At 38.4% G+C, this 18,340-nt stretch overlaps 2 protein-coding genes and 1 long non-coding RNA gene across 5 annotated transcripts in view; 2 read left to right on the top strand and 1 right to left on the bottom strand.

Annotated features, from left to right (window-relative positions):
• Positions 1–341: 341 nt before the first annotated feature.
• On the top strand, positions 342–10,458 carry LOC106920972 (solute carrier family 22 member 4-like). Of its 3 annotated transcripts, XM_014992345.2 has the most exons (10): positions 348–810; positions 1,135–1,238; positions 2,744–2,898; positions 2,994–3,165; positions 5,060–5,186; positions 6,145–6,242; positions 6,898–7,112; positions 7,192–7,374; positions 9,167–9,302; positions 9,963–10,458. In XM_014992345.2, the coding sequence occupies exons 1-10, from the start codon at positions 379–381 to the stop codon at positions 10,060–10,062; spliced, it is 1,722 nt and encodes a 573-aa protein (XP_014847831.1). In that variant the 5' UTR covers positions 348–378; the 3' UTR covers positions 10,063–10,458. The 3 variants fall into 3 exon arrangements, with proteins under 3 accessions (XP_087868306.1, XP_087868307.1, XP_014847831.1); XM_088012180.1 differs by lacking the exon at positions 9,963–10,458 and having other exon boundaries at positions 342–810; positions 9,092–9,232; XM_088012181.1 differs by lacking the exon at positions 9,963–10,458 and having other exon boundaries at positions 342–810; positions 9,095–9,212.
• Positions 6,177–18,340, bottom strand: part of LOC106920973 (uncharacterized) — a 16,080-nt gene continuing 3,916 nt past the window's right edge. The window contains exons 2-3 of the long non-coding RNA XR_015765181.1: positions 16,783–16,931; positions 6,177–6,267 (exon numbers count right to left, since the gene is read on the bottom strand). This is a non-coding gene — a long non-coding RNA (uncharacterized LOC106920973). The remainder of the gene's footprint in view (positions 6,268–16,782; positions 16,932–18,340) is intronic.
• Positions 12,979–18,340, top strand: part of LOC106911994 (organic cation/carnitine transporter 2-like) — an 11,066-nt gene continuing 5,704 nt past the window's right edge. The window contains exons 1-5 of the mRNA XM_088012182.1: positions 12,979–14,043; positions 14,548–14,651; positions 15,282–15,436; positions 15,510–15,681; positions 16,858–16,984. Of these exons, the coding sequence (XP_087868308.1) occupies positions 13,612–14,043; positions 14,548–14,651; positions 15,282–15,436; positions 15,510–15,681; positions 16,858–16,984 (990 nt within the window). The 5' untranslated portion in view covers positions 12,979–13,611. The remainder of the gene's footprint in view (positions 14,044–14,547; positions 14,652–15,281; positions 15,437–15,509; positions 15,682–16,857; positions 16,985–18,340) is intronic.

Raw genomic sequence — 18,340 nt, 5'->3', positions numbered from 1 at the left:
AAAATACAAACATTACTTAGAAATTTTGTTTGAATTTGTTTTTTGGGACAGAATGTGCATTTCTACCTTGAAAAGCGCCTGCAAGTTGTAATATAACATAGTCGATGTTTTTCTACTTAAATGTTAATGAGCAAAAAGGAAAAGTAAATGACTGAACTTTGTACAAAATTTCTCTCCTTAAGTCTGTGAGAAGTCTGTATTTGTGAGGTCAGTTAATTATTGTATATTTGTGGTTTGGCCTACAAAGAACAGGCTTCTTCAGAATGAAAAAGCTAAAGACTCTCCTGAAACCTAAGAGGGCGGGATGGATTTTAGCTGAAACAGAACAGCTTCAGAGAAACCCGGACTTCATTCATTCCGCTGTTTCCCAACTCCAACATGCTACCGGAGTCTTCCGCCGCCAACAAAGCCACTGCTTACGAGGCGGCGACCGCCTTCCTGGGAGAATGGGGACCTTTCCAGCGGCGGGTCTTTTTCCTCCTCAGCCTGAGCGTCGTCCCCATTGGACTCACCGCCTTCTCCATCGTGTTTCTGGCCGACACGCCGGATCACCGCTGCGCGCTGCCCGCGCACCTGAACCTCAGCGCGGCGTGGAGGAACAGCAGCATCCCGCTGGAGGAGGATGCGAACCGCGACGGCGCTTTGGTGCCCAGCAAGTGCTCCAGATACAAAGTGGAGAATTTATTGAATTACTCGGAGAGAGGCTTGCTGCCTGGAGCCGACGTTAATCTGTCTAATGTGCCGAAAGAAGGCTGTCTGGACGGATGGGAGTTTGACCACAGCGTGTATACTTCTACCATCGTCTCTGAGGTGTGTTCAGCTTCCGACTCATCGGATGATGCTACTGATGCCAGTGGAAATACAAACCTACCAAATTACTTAATCTTATAACGAGGTTACATGGAAATCCAATTTTATTAGTATAGTTAAAAATGATGGTAGTTGTGCAAATATTCTCAAAAGTTAAACCTTTTTAGCTACATTTGACAAATATTTGTGTGTGATGCATTTTAAATCTCATTTTTATTAAACCGTCTTAATTTTTTTCTTAATGTGTATTTTATCTGTGCATGATTTCCTGATCTAATCTATACTGCTTGTTTCCACACGTTTTTATTTTCCTGTCCTATGCAGTGGAACCTAGTGTGTGATGAAAGCTGGAAGAGGCCATTGACGTCTTCCATCTTCTTCGGTGGTGTTTTCACTGGCTCATTAATTTCTGGACAACTCTCTGACAGGTGGTGGACCTGTTTGTAGTTTTAGAGAAAGATGGCAGCATGAATCATTTTGTAACCTACAAGTTCTCCATGAATACAAAAGGGAAGCTTAGGGGGATGCACTCACATAAATAACTAAAAAATCCTGAAGCAGACAAGATTTTTCTGACTGGTCAGTCCTGTTCGTTAAATGCAGGAAATCTTAATGCCCATATTTGGTCTATAAATGCATTAACTCACTACATACAATAAGATTTTTTTGACTATTAAATTACCTGACGCTTATTTTTTTCCTCTTATGTTTTAGAAAATTGTGGAAGTTGTCAAAATTGGACCCATCAGGTTAGATTTTAAGGAAAAATCCTCAGTACTCAGGAAAACCTGATCACTGCATCTGTAGGTTTAACCTTTGACTAAGATAATCATTGTACAGAAGTTTACCCAACACTCAAGACAATCTTCTGTCTGAGTTTGACAAGACAAGATGCCGCTCTGTCAATCAGTCACAAACTTTCAACAATGAAACACCCGAGTCAAGTCTTAGCTCAACATGAGCAAGATGATCTGAGTGAAACTGTTGAGGTTTCAGAACGATGTGGAACAGACATCCTGTAGAGGTGCTTCCCTGATCATGAACATATCAGATAAATCAAATAAGATATCACCAAGAGAAGAGTGAACCTCCACAAGTCCAGATCTTTTGATGTAAAATAATAGAATCGTTCAGTTCTATTCTTTGAACTGAATGATTTCCTGAACAGAAATCATTCAGTTCAGGAAATATAACAGATTAGAAATATTCCTTATTGTCCCACTGAGGGGAAATTCAGAAACAATGGGCTCCTGTTCCAGATATGAGCATGATAGGTGTTGAAGATAAAACTACAAACGGCAGCAGGACACATTGTGAAGTTGCTGTCTGAAACTGTTGGAGTATTTTTCACAGTAAAACGAGTTGCAACTTAAAGTGTAACTAACTCATTTCAGAAAGCACAAAACCATCCCTGACAAATGTTGAAAGATTTCAGCAAAGTGGGAAGAGCCAAGAGACAAATGGGTTTAATATGTGAGCAGGGTGGTGTGCACAAACTGAGTTATACCAGGTTTGTTTGGATGAATGGAGCAAAATCCATTCATCTACTGTAAGAGGCGTTTAACAGGATACCTAAGGTGTTCAACACAAATTAGTTTAAAAGTCAGTCTTCTTATTGTGAGGATATTTATGGAAAGTTTATTTAGCTTCCCAAAAATACACCTCAGAAGAAAATCTGTGTGCAGGTACAAATGTAACTTTATTTTCACCAATTTTTTATGTCTACAGATTAAAATATGTGTTTTGAGAGTCAATTTATCTATGCACTTAATGTCTTCTCACATTTTAAAAATTAGCCAATTCCTCTTAACACTGTTCCAAATAGTGGCCGTAGTCAAGCTATTATGAACTCGACTGACTGACTTTTTGTCATGTCCTCACTTTATACAATCTGTTTACTTCCCAACTAATTTATGCTGAATGCTAATTTCAGGTTTGGGAGGAAGATTGTGATGTTTGCCACCATCGCCCTGCAGGCGGTCTCCAAGTTCATTCAAGTGTTCTCTCCAAGCTGGATCGTTTTCTGTGCTTTGTATTTCATTGTGGGGATGGGCCAAGTTTCAAATTATATTGTTGCATTTGTTTTAGGTAAATCAGCTCAAATGTTTCCAAATTATTCATTATTACCTAAACGCAGTTTAACAAATGTGCCTGAAATTTGTCTGTAATGGGCTTGCTTTGAGGAATGGAGGTTCTGGGCCCTCGTACCCGAACACTTTTCTCCACGGCTGCGGTCTCTCTGTTCTTTGGTGTGGGCTACATGCTTCTGCCACTGATTGCGTTCTTCATCACCGACTGGAGGATGCTGCTGCTGGCCCTGATGCTGCCCAGCTGCCTGTGTATGCCTCTCTGGTGGTAGGTGGGTGTATGTTGCCATGTCTGTGTCCACTTTCTTCCAAAGTTTGAGTTTGACAATTTACTTACAGTACCTTTAGGTTTTTCTGAAATGAGCCTTTATTAGGACAATCAAATATGCTTTACATAAAATCTGTCATTTCCATTCACGCGCTGATAATGACAAGCTACTGGATCCGTCCTTTCTGGAGCAACAATCAATTATTAGTTTCTTTTTTAAATGTCTTATGTTCAGATTTTCCTTTTGAAATAAATTATGTAGTTAGTAAAAGTTTTTGCATTACCATTGAATTAACTGTGAATACTTTATCTAAAAATATAGATTTGAACCTTTTATGCATTTAGAGTGGTCTCAATTGTATTTATATCCTTACACATTTTTCAACAAGTTTTGGGATTTTCTTTTTAAACAAATCTGAAAATGTGCCGTGTGCATGAACTCAGCCCCACTAAGTGAACACCTTGTAGTTTCTGCAGCCATGAGTCTCTTTGTTATGCCTGGTTTGCATGTCTAGTGACTGATGTCCTTCTGAATTATTCTTTGTAAAAAAGCCACTCCATCAGTAGAGCATTTGTGAATATCAGTTTTCAACTTTTGCCACATTGACTGGGTTACTTTAACTCATACAAATGTTTTGTTGCTCAAGCTGTATAGTTACTGCTATGTGAATATCTGCTCCAGTTTCAAGTCTTTTGCAGTCCATCTTTCAATCAACTCTGACCAGCATCCCCGCAGCATGATACCACTTCCACCATGTTTCATGATAGGAACGCTCTTTTAGTGATGTGGATTGCTGTTTTTTTTTTTTTTTTTTTTTTTACCATTTTAAATGTTTTCCAGAATAATTCCTTGGTATTATCTGACCAAAGCAACTTTTTCATGCGTTTGCCGTGTCATCTGCATGGTTTGTTACTGACTGTCATTTTAACTTATTTTAGCTTTTCTTGCACACTTGAAAGACATTTTTGGAAGGCATTATATTTTCTGTTTTGCCTTAAGATTAATCTACCTGAGGTACAGATCTCAGTTCAGATAAGCAATCGGTCTTGGCGTGTTTGTGGTTGCACCATTCTCCGTTTCAGATCATTAATGGACCAGTACACCCTGTGTTGTTCAAACATGACAGTGGGTAAAATAAGTACTGAACAAGTCAACAATTTTCAGCTGGTCTACCATTTGTGGAATAAATAATAATTTCAGTATTATTTATACTGAACTAAATAACAGAGGTGCTACATTTGCTAGTTATTTCACTTCTGAAATCAATTAGCTGCACTGGATTTTATTTAGGGGTGTCAGATGAAAAGAGGTATGAAAATGCACTCAGCACTTTAGACTTTTATTTGAAGATGGTTTTGGGTTGAATCATCAAAATGCAAAAAGAGATTCAAGGCGTCAGAATACATTTACAAGTCTCTGTAAAAGTAGGAATCTTCAGGATGTTTTTCCATGTTGGATTTGTACTTTCAAGTGTTTTTACTTGTTGGATTAAGAAAGCAAAAGCATCCAATGTTAGTAGGATTACAGTCTCATTTCTGCATGGGGGCATAAGGGTTATGAAAACATTATTTCAGTATTTATGAAAACATTTGAGCCACGTTTGACAAACTGGCTTTGGTCACTCCAGTAATATTGTAAATATTACTACAGTCATCTGTTGGAATGACTTTGAAAAAATAAAGAACATCAATGTGATTTTTTAATGTGGAACATAAATATCTCCATAACTGAAGTCTATGAACCTGCTGTCACTGTGTTAATGTGATCAGAACCGGTCTGCTGCATCAGGCTCTGAAATACATTCTCTTGCATTTCATTATGTGCTCAGATTGATTTAGATTCATCACTAATCTCTAAAATAATTTAGCTTTTTTCTTGTTGACTTTGTTGCAGGTTCGTTCCAGAGTCTCCTCGATGGTTGCTCTCTCAGGGGAGAACAGAAGAAGCCGAGGCCATACTCAGAAATGCAGCTGAAATGAACAACATTGAGCCTCCAACAGTCATCTTCAGCTCCTTACAGGTGAGAACATCCTTCATTAGAGAAATTAAAACATTTAGTTTCCTACAGCCTTAATATGTTGTAAAGACAAATTTGTTAATTTCTTAACAGCCTCTGGAGTATCAAGAATGAAACTACTTAGATTAGTTGTGAGTGGATGTAAATATATAGAAATATATTTTCAATTTTCAGTTTTTATGTGTTCTTGGAAGCAAAATGTATTCAGGAATTAGCTTCTTCTTATTAAAGGAACATAAACAATAATGTTCCTTTAACAATAAAGGAACATTGATCCCTTTACTGCAAGGGATACGACTCCTTGCGGTTTTTACTCTCTACATTTGGATTTCTGTCTTGCAAAAACACCATAAAATGTTCAACTTGCCTTGAAAACATTATAACCACAAAATCCAGTGGATAAATGTGAAGAGTAAGGAACATTGAAATATATGGAAGAAAACAATCTGGTCAAAAGAAGAACGTAACGATAACCTGTAAACAAACAAAATCCATCCCCACTGGAAACACGGTAATGGCAACATCATCCTGTGGGGATACTTTTATTTAATTGATCAGATTTTATGCTTGGACAAATGAAGCTGAATAGGAGACGATTTTCTAACCTAATGAAGCAGGTTAGAGGTTTACCTCTCAGGAGAACAATGGGCTGACAATTGCAGGCAGGACAACAATGTAAAGATGCCGATCACTGCATTATTTAGTAGTAAAAGGGCCCAGTCAAAGCCCAGATTAAAATTAACTGGAGAATCACTGGCAAGGATTGAACCATGCTTTTCACAACTGACTGAAGAAAAAAAAAGGTTTTCGCCTCTGGATGTACAAAGCTGGTAGAAACTACAAATTCCCTCCTCAAGTGACAGCGAACTCAAAAGCCTCAGTGTCATTACAGTACCGCTTGGCTGACATCTCAGCTTGTTAATTAGACGTCTGTTGTTCTTCATGCTCCGCTGCTCCACAGAACAGAGTGAAGGCCAACGAGAAGAGGCCCTGCAACATCTGTGACCTGCTCCGTTCCCCAAACATCCGCTGGATCTCGATCACGCTGTGGGTGATCTGGTGAGTCCATGCAGTCCCAGTGGGCCTCCACATTCCACACACACACACACACACACACACACACACTACAGTTAGATACACACAAGCACACACTTCGATTAGATACAGTTCTGCACATGCAGTATGCACAGAGTCCTTCCATCTGTCACCTTTTGTTCATGCATCGTCTAAAGTAAATTTCAGAGCCTCTTTGTGAACATCAAAGACACGTCAAGTCCTGTGCAGCGACCGCCATGATGAAAACCAGGATTTATGCAATTACACAGCATGGATGCAGTGTGTGTCCTGAGTGGATCAACAGGACACACAGTGTTACTAGGAACCACGTTTCAAACTACAAGTTTTCATGGAATAGTTTTTACAAATACAGGACTTTTTACCTACCATAGAGCATAACAAAAGATTTGTAATGTTTAGGATTTGTCAAAATATGAAATGGTTAACTTTGTAAATATCACATAATAATGTATAAGATGTGGTTGTAAGTGACATTTGCTTGAATGGATATTTCTAATGTAGAAAATAAAAAAGCAACTTGCAGTGGAAACATTACAGCTAGTTTAAAATGCAATTATGCATTCAACAAATATAGAGTTAATATTCTGACTAAAATATTCTAACATAAAGATTTAATATTTTTGTATTTATGCTTCAGGAACACCATCACCATCGCCTACTTTGCCCTTTCCCTGAACACGGCGAACCTCAACGGAAACCCCTACTTCAACTGCTTCCTGTCCGCCCTGATGGAGATGCCAGCCTACGTTCTGTCCTGGGTTATGTTTCGCTGGTGTTCCAGACGACTGAGTGTTTTCTCATCACTCTCCTCAGGAGGGTTGTTTCTACTCATCATACATCTCGTACCAGCACGTATGACATCACCGTTTACACAGTTTTATCATATTTTGTTGTATAAACTCTGATTAAATTCATGTTTTGTTCGCTGCAGACCTAGCTGCTCTGTCCATAACGTTTGAGATGTTGGGGAAGTTTGCGGTGTCCACTGCCTTTGCCGTTGCGTACGCCTACACTGCAGAGCTGTACCCCACTGTGCTGAGGAACACGGCTATCGGCGCCTGCTCCACGGCCTCCAGAATTGGCAGCATTATTGCTCCATACTTCATTTACTTACGTAAGTCTGCCATCTTCTTTTCCTTTGTTAGGTTAAGTTAAGAACTAATACATGTATCACATGATTACACTAAGTTTTTATGATTTTCTCCTGATCTCTCTTGCCTTCTTGAAACACCTTTCTAGTTTTAATTAGTATTTTCAGGTGTCAATATGTTAAAAGGCCTTTGAATAAATATGTTTTTAGCTGTAATTTTAAGTAGCAACATTCAACTTTGTGTTTCTGGGGCACGAGTATGTGGCACAAAGGCATTCTTCAAACTAGAAAAATAAAAACTTGGCATTCACGTAAACAAAATGTAAACCATCTGGTTTACAGAAATAGTTAAAACAAAAAGATTGGATTATAAAGTTTATCTCGTTATTATGATGGAAGGAACCAAAATGCAAGTCAACAACCAGGAGATAAAGAAAACGTTTTAATTGAAAATACAAAAAACGTACAAAAAACTGGGAGGAGGCTGCAGGGATCCAGGGAACATGATGCAAACGGAGTAGGACAAGAAGAAGGAGCAAGGAGTGGGTGGAAGAGAGGAGGCTAAATACTGGGAGGGCTGGAACAACAGACCTGAGCTGATTGGCTAACAGGTGTCAGGTGTGAGGGGAGAGATCACACTGCAAAAAACTAAATCTCACCAAGTATTTTTACTTCAAATATCTTAGTACACTTAAAAAATTACAAAACTAACTTTAAAATAACTTAAGCAAGATTTAGGCACTTGTTTTAAGTAATTTCTTAATATTCTAGTTCCATTGGTAAATTATTTCACTTGTAACATGGGAAAAATGAATTAAGTGAAATAATCTACCAATGGAACTGGAGATCTTTCAAAAATATTAAGGAAATATTGACTTAAAATAAGCGTTTTAAGTCAATATAACTTGCTTAAAAACGTTACTTGTAAGTAAGTTTTGTTTTATTCCAAGTGTACCAAGATATTTACACTAGAAACTGGATTAAATTACTTGGTAACATTTTGTCTTTTTGCAGTGCAGAAAGCAGGCTGAAGGGAGAGAGAGAGAGGAAGGCACAAGGGGCGAGGGAGAGTAAACAAACAAGGGAACATGGAAAACCAAACTAACTGAAACAAATAATAACTAAAGCACAAGGAATAAATAAACAAAATATAACTAGATCAACTAAGACTGAAAAAACAGACACAAGGAAGCAGAAGAAAACGGATAATAATCAAAACTATGAGCCCAAAATCCAAAAACAACCCAAAGTCCTGATACTCATCTCCATTCAGTCAGCAGAATGGTAAGAGAGGTAAAACTAAATCTCCAGAGCTCATCGTTACCGACCTGCAGAAAGAAGGTCGGAAGCTCAGATTGTGGTTTGATTTCTGTGGGGAATTTGCATTTTCTTCACGTTTATGTTTTGGTTTTTATCGGGTGCTAACGCTTTAGCCCACAAACATGTTAGATGCCCATAGGGGTGAGTGTGTGCGTCTGTCTCTGGATATGGTCACCAGCTTTACTGACCCTACAGGGATAAGCAGGTGTAGATAATGGATGGAGATGAATACAGGGCACTGGAATTGAGGACTTATCTGTGTAACGCCACCTGCTGTGCTTTAAAATCTTTGTAATCGAGGAGGAAACCACATATTACAACCAAGAAGAGCCCAAGGCAGAAATACACTGTTAACCAGTCACTTGCAGACAAAAGCTCTCTGTAACTGTCTGACTTTAAATGTTTGTCTTGTTGTTTCCAGCAGCTGAGCAGTCCATTGATTGCAGACAAGGTTGTTTTTCACCATCCTTTCTCCTCGTTTGATGTTGCGACACAGGAACCTATTCGGTCTCCCTGCCTTACATCCTAATGGGAAGCCTGACCGCTGTGGCAGGGTTGCTGAGCCTCCTGCTGCCTGAGAGCTTTGGAATGCCGCTGCCGGACACAATCAGTCACATGCAGCAGTTCCCTGGGTAAGACTGACCCTCCAGGCCTCTGGCCAAATGACAACTTATTCATTTTAAATGTTTTACAGGCCTGATCTTGTCAACCTGACATGTTGGAGCTCTTCCTGTAAAACCAGACCAACCAGGAACAGAAACTAACTTTAGCATAATGAATAATCAAGCGAGGTCCCTCAGCAAAAAGCTTGTTTGTGATTTTGAAAGTGTTTTCATTCTGTAATTATGTTTCTTTTTAATTATGTTTGTAAATATACATATGAATTGAACATAGCATTAGCTGTCAACATGAAGCTAATGAGAGAAAACTGCAGCTCTCTTCCCATTGAGAGTTAAAACCAGACATTTACACACTGAAAATAAATGTTTTTTTTCTTTTTTTTAATGAGATTTAAACTTTTTCTGTTTTAGGTCAGTCAGGCTCATTAAAAAACTGCTTTACCCGGTAAACACCAGAGTACTTGGTGCAGTATTTCTTTTATTTACTTTGATTTCGGAAACGTACGTATGCTAGTAGAACTATGCCTTCAAAAAAAGCTCAGATAATGAGTCAGTCCTTCAAATGCTTCATGTAGATTAATTGGCAACATGTGTGTGATGGATGCAGATGTGCTGAAACTGCACATCCTCATCATGGGTGAGATGACCACTTGCATTTTTATGTTTGTCCAGATGTTGTCAGAAGACACCAAACTCTAAATATGAGGAAAAAGCTGGGGAACAAAGGTCTCAGGTCAAGAGGAGCCGCCCTCAAATCAATCAGCAGCTATGAAGTGCAGAAATGAGAAAATCCATCTGATCAGGGAACCAAACAGAAAAAAACATTTTGAATGATTTTTTGTCCAACATTTCCTTGAAAATCATTAACATACCTGTTCCGTTCTCTACTGTGCATTATTGTTATCATTTCTCTCCATTAATACAACTTCAGCCATAGCTGATAAACTGAAAGTGATGTAGCAGAATAAACAGTTTAGAAAGTAAAGTTACTCAAATACAGGTTACAGGTTTTACCTTAAATTTCGGTTTTACATACAACACTGTGAAATTGTCAGATTGTCTATATAATTTCTGATTTGATAAGAGTCACATGAACCTGTCCTCCTTTTTAGCAGTTCTCTAATAAATCATGCATTTTTGAAACTGTGATTCAAAAATGTACATTTGACTGACTTGTAATGACTTTCCTTATTTTTGATGTTACTTTGATTATGACTGTGCTTTAAAGTTACATATTGACCTGTGAGTATGGGTGGTAAAGCATTTTGACCACTGACAGGTCAAAATGGTTAGCTCTTTGTCATTTTGTTTTAAATAAGCAGGTCATCATCTTGGTCTTAAGTTTGGGTGATAAAATGTAAAAATGTGATGAGAATCAAATAGTGATGACTAGATGATGACTTGGTCAGCGCGGTTGCTGTGGGGCGTCAGAAATGGTCCAAAGAAAAAACATAGAATTGAGACGGAGAATCCCAGTGGGGAGTGAAGGCGATCCAACATCCAAACAGCTGGATCCATGTTGAGCACTAAAATTACTCCAAGACAATAACATTTACATTACTCATTTTAAAACGTTGGGTCTGCTGTTCACCTGATTTAAAGGGAGAGAATTATTTTAAGACAGAAAGGCTTTAATCTACACTACCATCAGGGCGATGCAGGTTAGCAAATATATGTGGATGAAACGATGAGAACCAGATTTCTACTCCCTAGAGCAGGAGTGTCAAACTCATTTTCAGCTGGGCCATATGAATACAGGACAGACTTTCCAAAAAGCAAAACTTCCCTGTAACAGGAAGACTTTCCAAAACAGTTCAACACTGCACCAATTATTTAAACTGGTTTAAAGTAATGAAATCTTAAGCAAAGCATCATAGAGGATCCATGAAGAGACAGCTCAGTTTTTTTCAGCGTTATTTTCCACGTTTAAATCTATAAATGCAAATAGTTTCTGAATAATTTCTGAATTATTAAAGCATGGACATTGTTTTTGAAATATTTAGCTAAAATTTCAAATAATGAGTTGATGCAACAAATAAAAAAGGTATGCATGTTGAAATGTAAAAGACCTTATTTTCAGCCAAACATATTTGATAATATTCATAGAAAAGATAGTTATCTTAATGCAATCAATCCCTACTTGTAACCTCTAAGCTATATTTGCAGACACTTTTCCTTCACAACTAACTTTCAACCATGAACTTCAGATTCCAACAGGCCTGCTGCACATTTCCTAGTTACACCTCTTTAAATTGTAGCTTAAAGTAAGTTTGTGCTCCTGGACAGTTTATTTTATTCAGAAGGATAGATGCAAATATAAAGTTTGAAGTGGAAGTCATTATGTGCCAAGTAAACAAGAGAAACATTAGCATTAAACTAGTTTATATTACTTTTTACATCATCAGAGTCTCGGGTCTTTTAATGGTGTTTCACCAGATTAAAAACATTTCCTCTAGATTCCACCAGAGGGCGCTAAAAGCTCAGGGACAGAAATGTGCCATTGTAGCCAACTTGTTGCTCTTGCAGCTACTCTGCAAGAGCAACAAGTTGGCCTTCAACTCAAGCATAAGAAAAATCTACAAGGAGCAGAGAGAGACAAATAAAGTTTAAATATGTGTCTAACTACGATAAATGTTTTGGGTGTAAAATTACAGACATTTTTAAACATGAAAAAAATAAAGCAGACTTTTACTTCTGACCTATTTTAGCAGCCTTGACACAGCATTTCTCTCAGACTGAATGCCTACTGTATCTTCTGTTCAGGGTCACAACGCAGCTTCTGTTACTGAGCAATGTGTAATCCACGGCTCCTTGGTCTTTTTGTTTAGGCTCTGGTTGAATCCAACTCAAAGGCACTCCTCTTTGTGCAAAGACATTAAACCCTTTACTAATTAACCATTCAGCTGGCCCGTTGGGTGATTGGATTTGCAATTAAACTTTAACTTGCTGAGGTCTGTAAAGTTTCAGTTGACCTGGTAGTTGTGATGAGTGTTTCTTTCCTCCTTCAGATAATTATCATGACATTAGAACAGCTGACCTTTAAGCCAGTGACTGGTTGCTGAAACTAAATGTAATAAGAGTAACACCACACCACTGATGAAGCTCCAGTAGTGGATTTCTAGCAGTATGTCACGCTGACATTTTTTTTTTTTTACCATATTTTGGATTTCTTTCTAAAATAAAAGTACCTTTATCTGTGTTTTTATTTCACTTAAAGATAATGTGAAGATTGCACTGAAGCCCCACAACTTGTTGTTCATGAATTTACTGATGTTGGGTGTGTTTCTTTTATCAGTTGCAAGTTTAAGCTTGCTTGAAATAGAACAGAAATTAAACGGACAGAAATGTAACTTGAATAGAGAAATGAAAGAGCGATTAAAATAGCAGCCGGGATAAACAGTTGCATTTCCAAACCTTATGGTTCTCAGATGAAGCACCTCCACCTATATACTCTAAAACAAAACATTAAGAAAAGAGGAAAGTAGCAGCATGACGACATGTTGGGACTTCTTTTAGGTCTGTTTAAACAAAAATATTAATTTTGTAACAAAATCCTAAGTAAATTTTACAAACCAGGTGATCAAGATGTCGCTGTCTACAGGCAGCAGCAGTTCTGTGGAAGTCTCACACCGTTTAAAAGATACTATGATTAGAGAAGAAAAGCTCATTTTAGGTTTGCTGTCAAGATATGTTGAGGAATGGCACCCTGGGTAAACAGCCACTGCCCAGAGTAGAAACACCTGATCTGAAGCCAGATGAACCCAGCGTGGACCATAAATCATAAAATCTAATGTAATGGCATCCTCTAGAGTGGAAAAAACCCAAAACGATTCTTCCACTCAGTCAGAAGAGTTTAAAAAAAGGTCAAACTGCCCCAGTTCTTAAAGACACAAATTCTTCAAAAGCCAGTGTGGGGCCAACTCCACCCTGAGTCAGTGCTTGATCTTTGATTTAAAGGAGATAAATTGATTTTCTGTCTCCAAAGATGGTAGAAAAAGGACTCTACTAAAAAAAGTTATTTAGGTTAAATTTGGAGAAATTTTGGGTGTTGATTAAAAAGTAAAACTCTAAAACTTAATTTCCAGGGCCGCAACAAATTAAATGCTTTTCGTGTCGTCTTCCTGGATCCACCGTAATCAAGGACAAATTACTCCCATCAGAAACTTTGTTGTTTACGGAGGAAAAGCACAAAACAAAAAACACATCAGTTTTCTTGTCACAGCGAGTTGTGGGTTGGACAGATTCACAGCAGGAAATAAACCACAACTAGAGAAATCCTCAACCTGCGCACATTCATCCATGCGCCGGATTCTGCCTCGAAATGCCCGCTGCAACTTCCGACACCAGCAAAATCACTGACTATGATGCGGCGACCGCCTTCCTGGGAGAATGGGGACCTTTCCAGCGGCGGGTCGTTTTCCTCCTCTGCCTGAGCTTCATTCCTAATGGACTCACTGCGCTGTCTGTGGTGTTTCTGGCCGACACGCCGGATCACCGCTGCGCGCTGCCCGCGCACCTGAACCTCAGCGCGGCGTGGAGGAACAGCAGCATCCCGCTGGAGGAGGATGCGAACCGCGACGGCGCTTTGGTGCCCAGCAAGTGCTCCAGATACAAAGTGGAGAATTTATTGAATTACTCGGAGAGAGGCTTGCTGCCTGGAGCCGACGTTAATCTGTCTAATGTGCCGAAAGAAGGCTGTCTGGACGGATGGGAGTTTGACCACAGCGTGTATACTTCTACCATCGTCTCTGAGGTGTGTGGATTAAATGATGCTGGATTTTGTCCAGGTTCACATGCAGGAAGATTTTAAAATTTTGGTTATAAAGATCCCCTGCAAAATCCAACCAAATCCATTAAGCAAGGTTGAAAGTTTTGATACATTTATAATCAATAAATTATAATTTTCTTTGTTTGAGAATGAGTCTGTATGAACACCCAAAAGTCCCATTCTGTGAAGGATGAAAACGACCAAACATGCAAAATAGAAATTGTTAATGAAGATATTTGCACTCAGCTGTGACAAGTGAAGTTCTAAAAAATAATAAAAAAGTAAATATCCCTCCTATCAAATCTACAGCCAAAAATCCCAACATTTTTGGTCCACAAATGGATAAACCAAAAGTACTTTAGGACACTTAAAGTTGTCATAAAAATTGGGTAAAGGCTCCTATTAACTCCATTAACTGCTACTGTTTCGTCCTTTTTGTAAATTATTGACCAACCTGAATTTAACTTATTTGTGTTTATTTTTTGACAGTGGGACCTGGTGTGTGACCAAAGCTGGAAGAAGCCCCTCACTACTTCTTTGTTTTTCGGTGGCATTCTTGCTGGCTCCTTCGTTTCAGGACAGCTCTCCGACAGGTTGCAGACTGAATATTTTGTTACAAGAACTGAACTTAACCCGAGGCAATCACTGTTCTGGTTTTATACATTTAAAAAATACAGTTTTTTAAAATGTATAATCTAGAAAATATTTAGGTAAACTTCATGCAAGTCAAAAATTCTATGAAACCATTACTTCTCATCCCGCTTCAGTGCTGCATCTTTGATTTCTCCCATTGAACTTGATTTCTTTGGTGGAATTTCAATCAGGACAATCAGCGAACAGAGTGAGAGTTGAAGGATGGTTAGTTTTCTGTTTTGGAGTTGTAGACTGCTTATGGTTGTAATTCAGCAACAGCAGTGGAGAAAGTAATTGAAGCCATTCAGACATCTTATGGGTGAGAAAGATGATGTTTGCCTCGGCACTTCTGTGCATTTTCAGTAAGCTTCAGATCTCTGGTCAAGCTGGCTCATTATGGTAGCCATTGGATAAAATCAGATCTAATCATTTAAAACTTCAACAGATTTCATTCCTACAGCAAGTAATCATTTCTCAGTAGTCGAGGGTTCAGAGCAAAACGTAGAACAAGGGTTTGGCTTTCACCTCAGTAATGCAACAGAATGTAACTAATTGTTCACGAACCTCTCTCTGCTTTGTGTTCATTTCAGATTTGGGAGGAAAATGGTGATGTTTGGTACCATAGGACTGCAAGTAGTCACAACACTGATTCAGATTTTCTCTTCAAGCTGGATCATGTTTGTCGTTTTGTATTTTCTTCTTGCAGTGGAACAAATTTCCAATTACGTGGTTGCATTTGTTCTAGGTATGTCAGTTCCTGTGTGCACAACAATCCCCCAAACAGATTTAAATTTAATGTAATATATTTTTGTGTTCAGGAGCAGAAATTTTAGGTCCTCAGGTCCGAACTTTTTTCTCCACTGCTGGAGTGTGTCTTTTCTTCGCGGTGGGCTACACACTCCTACCTTTGTTCGCATTCTTTGTGAGAGACTGGAGGATGCTTCAGGTGGGCTTCATGTTGGCCGGCAGCGTTTGTTTGCCCCTCTTCTGGTATGTATCATGTTTGCATGTCGTTTTTGAGTTGATTTTCTTTTCATGGAAGATTTGTTTCAGATTTCTTTCCGTCTTGGATGTTATTTGGCAGTTGCAGCTCATTCTAAAATGTGATTTCTAGATTTCCTTCAGGGATTTCCCTCAATCCAGTTCTACTGTTTAACAAACGTTTCTTTTTCTGTTTTAACCTCTGAATGACAGGCCATTAAAAACCAGGTTGGCAACTTTTTAATGATACTTTTATTGCAGAAACTACACAAGAACATGTTTGTAGGATCTGGAGGCATGGGACAACAACAACTAAAGCTAGATGTATCATGTTTAAGAAATATAGCAGCCGGTTAGAGGAAAGTTTGGAAAAATAGATGTTTCATTAATTTTTTGTAGCGATGCCACAAAGAAGTCTAAATGTGAAGTTTCCTGTTTTCTAGTCCATCCATGTTCATAATCATTTGAAGGCTGAATTATGAATATCTTTCATGTAACTGCTTACATCCGTCGCTGCCATGATATTTAATGACTTATCACATGAACAGTCATTCATGTGTGATTTTCATTTCATTTATTGATAAAATTAAACATGTTTAAACTATCAGTGATGAGCAAAAGTGCAGCATAAACATAAAATACTTTTACTGTGATGTGGAACTGCATCATTCATAAAAACTTAACAGATGAGCTCAGTCACCTCAACAAATGCAAATACCAAGGTGCAGTAATTGGAAAAAATATTAAATGTATTTTCTATTATTCAAAAGTTAAAATGGCTGCTTGGAACAGAAACATGACCGAATGTTATTTCTAAATGTTTTCTGCTAGTGTTTGTATATGATGCTTCATATTATAAATTCAAATGACTTGTGTGACGACTTATATGACTCATATGCACATAAAAAATATGCACAACTAATGTCATGGATTTACATTAGCATAGGTACAGAAAATGTGAAACAAAACTTATTCCCTTTGTAATATTTCTTCCTGATTCACAAACGTCTAATTTTCTTGTTTAGATTATGAAACTGTAAGTACCTGATAAAACTGCCTTTAATAAGACTGTGCATTTATGGCTGTGCAAAACTCAAACAGATCACCTACCATAGCAGCTGTGCATTATCACTGAAGTCTTCATTTTCTCTCGCCTTCCGTCCACAATGTTGCAAAACGAATCAGGTTCATCCCAGAGTCGCCTCGCTGGTTGCTTTCCCAGGGTAGAGTCGAGGAAGCCGAGGTCATCATCCGGAATGCTGCCAAGATGAACAGGATTGAATCTCCACCCGTCATCTTTAGCCCTCTGAAGGTCAGAGCATTAAACACCCACCATCACCTGCACTATGTGAACTCCACACATAGTGGAGGATTCAACTCTGGCCATTCAACTTGGCAAGAGTTGAATCCTCTTGCCAAGTCCTGTTACATTTTGTAGGTAAGCTGTAATGTTTGGCTTCTGTGCTACTTCCTTTGTATTCCCGTATAAGTGCTGCAAACATTTTTGTCCAGTTAAAGCCACATGTTACTTTATTCAGTCAAAGTGAATACTTTGTAACCCAGGCTGGACTGGCACTGCCCTTTTTAGCCATTCCAGCCCATCATGATTATTTATAGAAAATGTGAAGGTATGACACCAGCTGAATGCTGTCAGCTGGTTTGGAGTAATAAAGACCCATTGTGAAAAGTCCAGAGTCATTTGCAGCTCCAGAGCTGCCGGTTGCTGGTCTCTGCCTTAGACACGTTTTAAGCTTTTTTATTGTAGCTTTTCTACTTCCACCTCAACATCCATCACTCTTTGTCTCTCTAACTCAGGGGTGCCCAAAGTGGGTCCTGGAGGCCCGGCATCCTGTATGTTTTAGTTCTCTCCCAGGTTTAGCACACCTGCATCAAATGATGACTCGTTATGAGGTCTAAGGAGAACATTAACTTGCTGAGGAGGTTGTTACTACCACTAGGGAGAGAACTAAAACATGCAGGATGCCTGCCCTCGAGGACCAACTTTGGGCATCCCTGCTCTAACTCATCAGCTCAGATTGCAATGTTTATAACTCCTGTCAGAGGAGACATGCAGGACAAGCTGAGGACTGAAAGATGACCTGCAAGAAAAATCAAGCAATGCTGTCATGGCTGATGAAATTATTCATCTGATTTTTGTTGTGACGTTATGACAGCCTCAGTTTGACCCTTTAATGCGTAGGCCCGCTGGACATTTCCCCAGTACGCCTGATGACCAGTCCACACACGGTTGTAACTGAAGTTATAGGTTATAATCTGTTTTAATGAAGAAGGAAAGAAAGCAAATTCAAGCTCAACTTTTCAGATAATTTTTGAAAAAAAAATAGATATAAAAATTTGTTAACCATCCCTCCTTTTTCTTCTAATTCACACATGATACTTTATTTGTTTATTGCATAAAATCCAATTAAAACACATTAATGTTTTAGTTATAAAGTGAGAAAATTGGAAAAAAAAATAAATGTAGGACACAGGTTGCAATTTGGAATATTGCAATATTTTTATATATTTCATATATTTTGTGAACCCAAAGCAACAACACAGTTCTTTACAAGTTTTAAAGCAAACCAATAGTGTATTAGTCACTGTATGTTAAGAAGGAAATTATTTTTGTAGCTGAGAGACTTTTCCTTTAGAAAATATTTCCTGC

Source organism: Poecilia mexicana, unplaced genomic scaffold, assembly GCF_051168715.1.
Source record: "Poecilia mexicana isolate PSO_F unplaced genomic scaffold, ASM5116871v1 scaffold_14, whole genome shotgun sequence".
Taxonomy (NCBI): Eukaryota; Metazoa; Chordata; class Actinopteri; order Cyprinodontiformes; family Poeciliidae; genus Poecilia; species Poecilia mexicana.
Note: the sequence above shows the minus strand (reverse complement) of the source record. Positions and strands in the feature narration are given on the sequence as shown.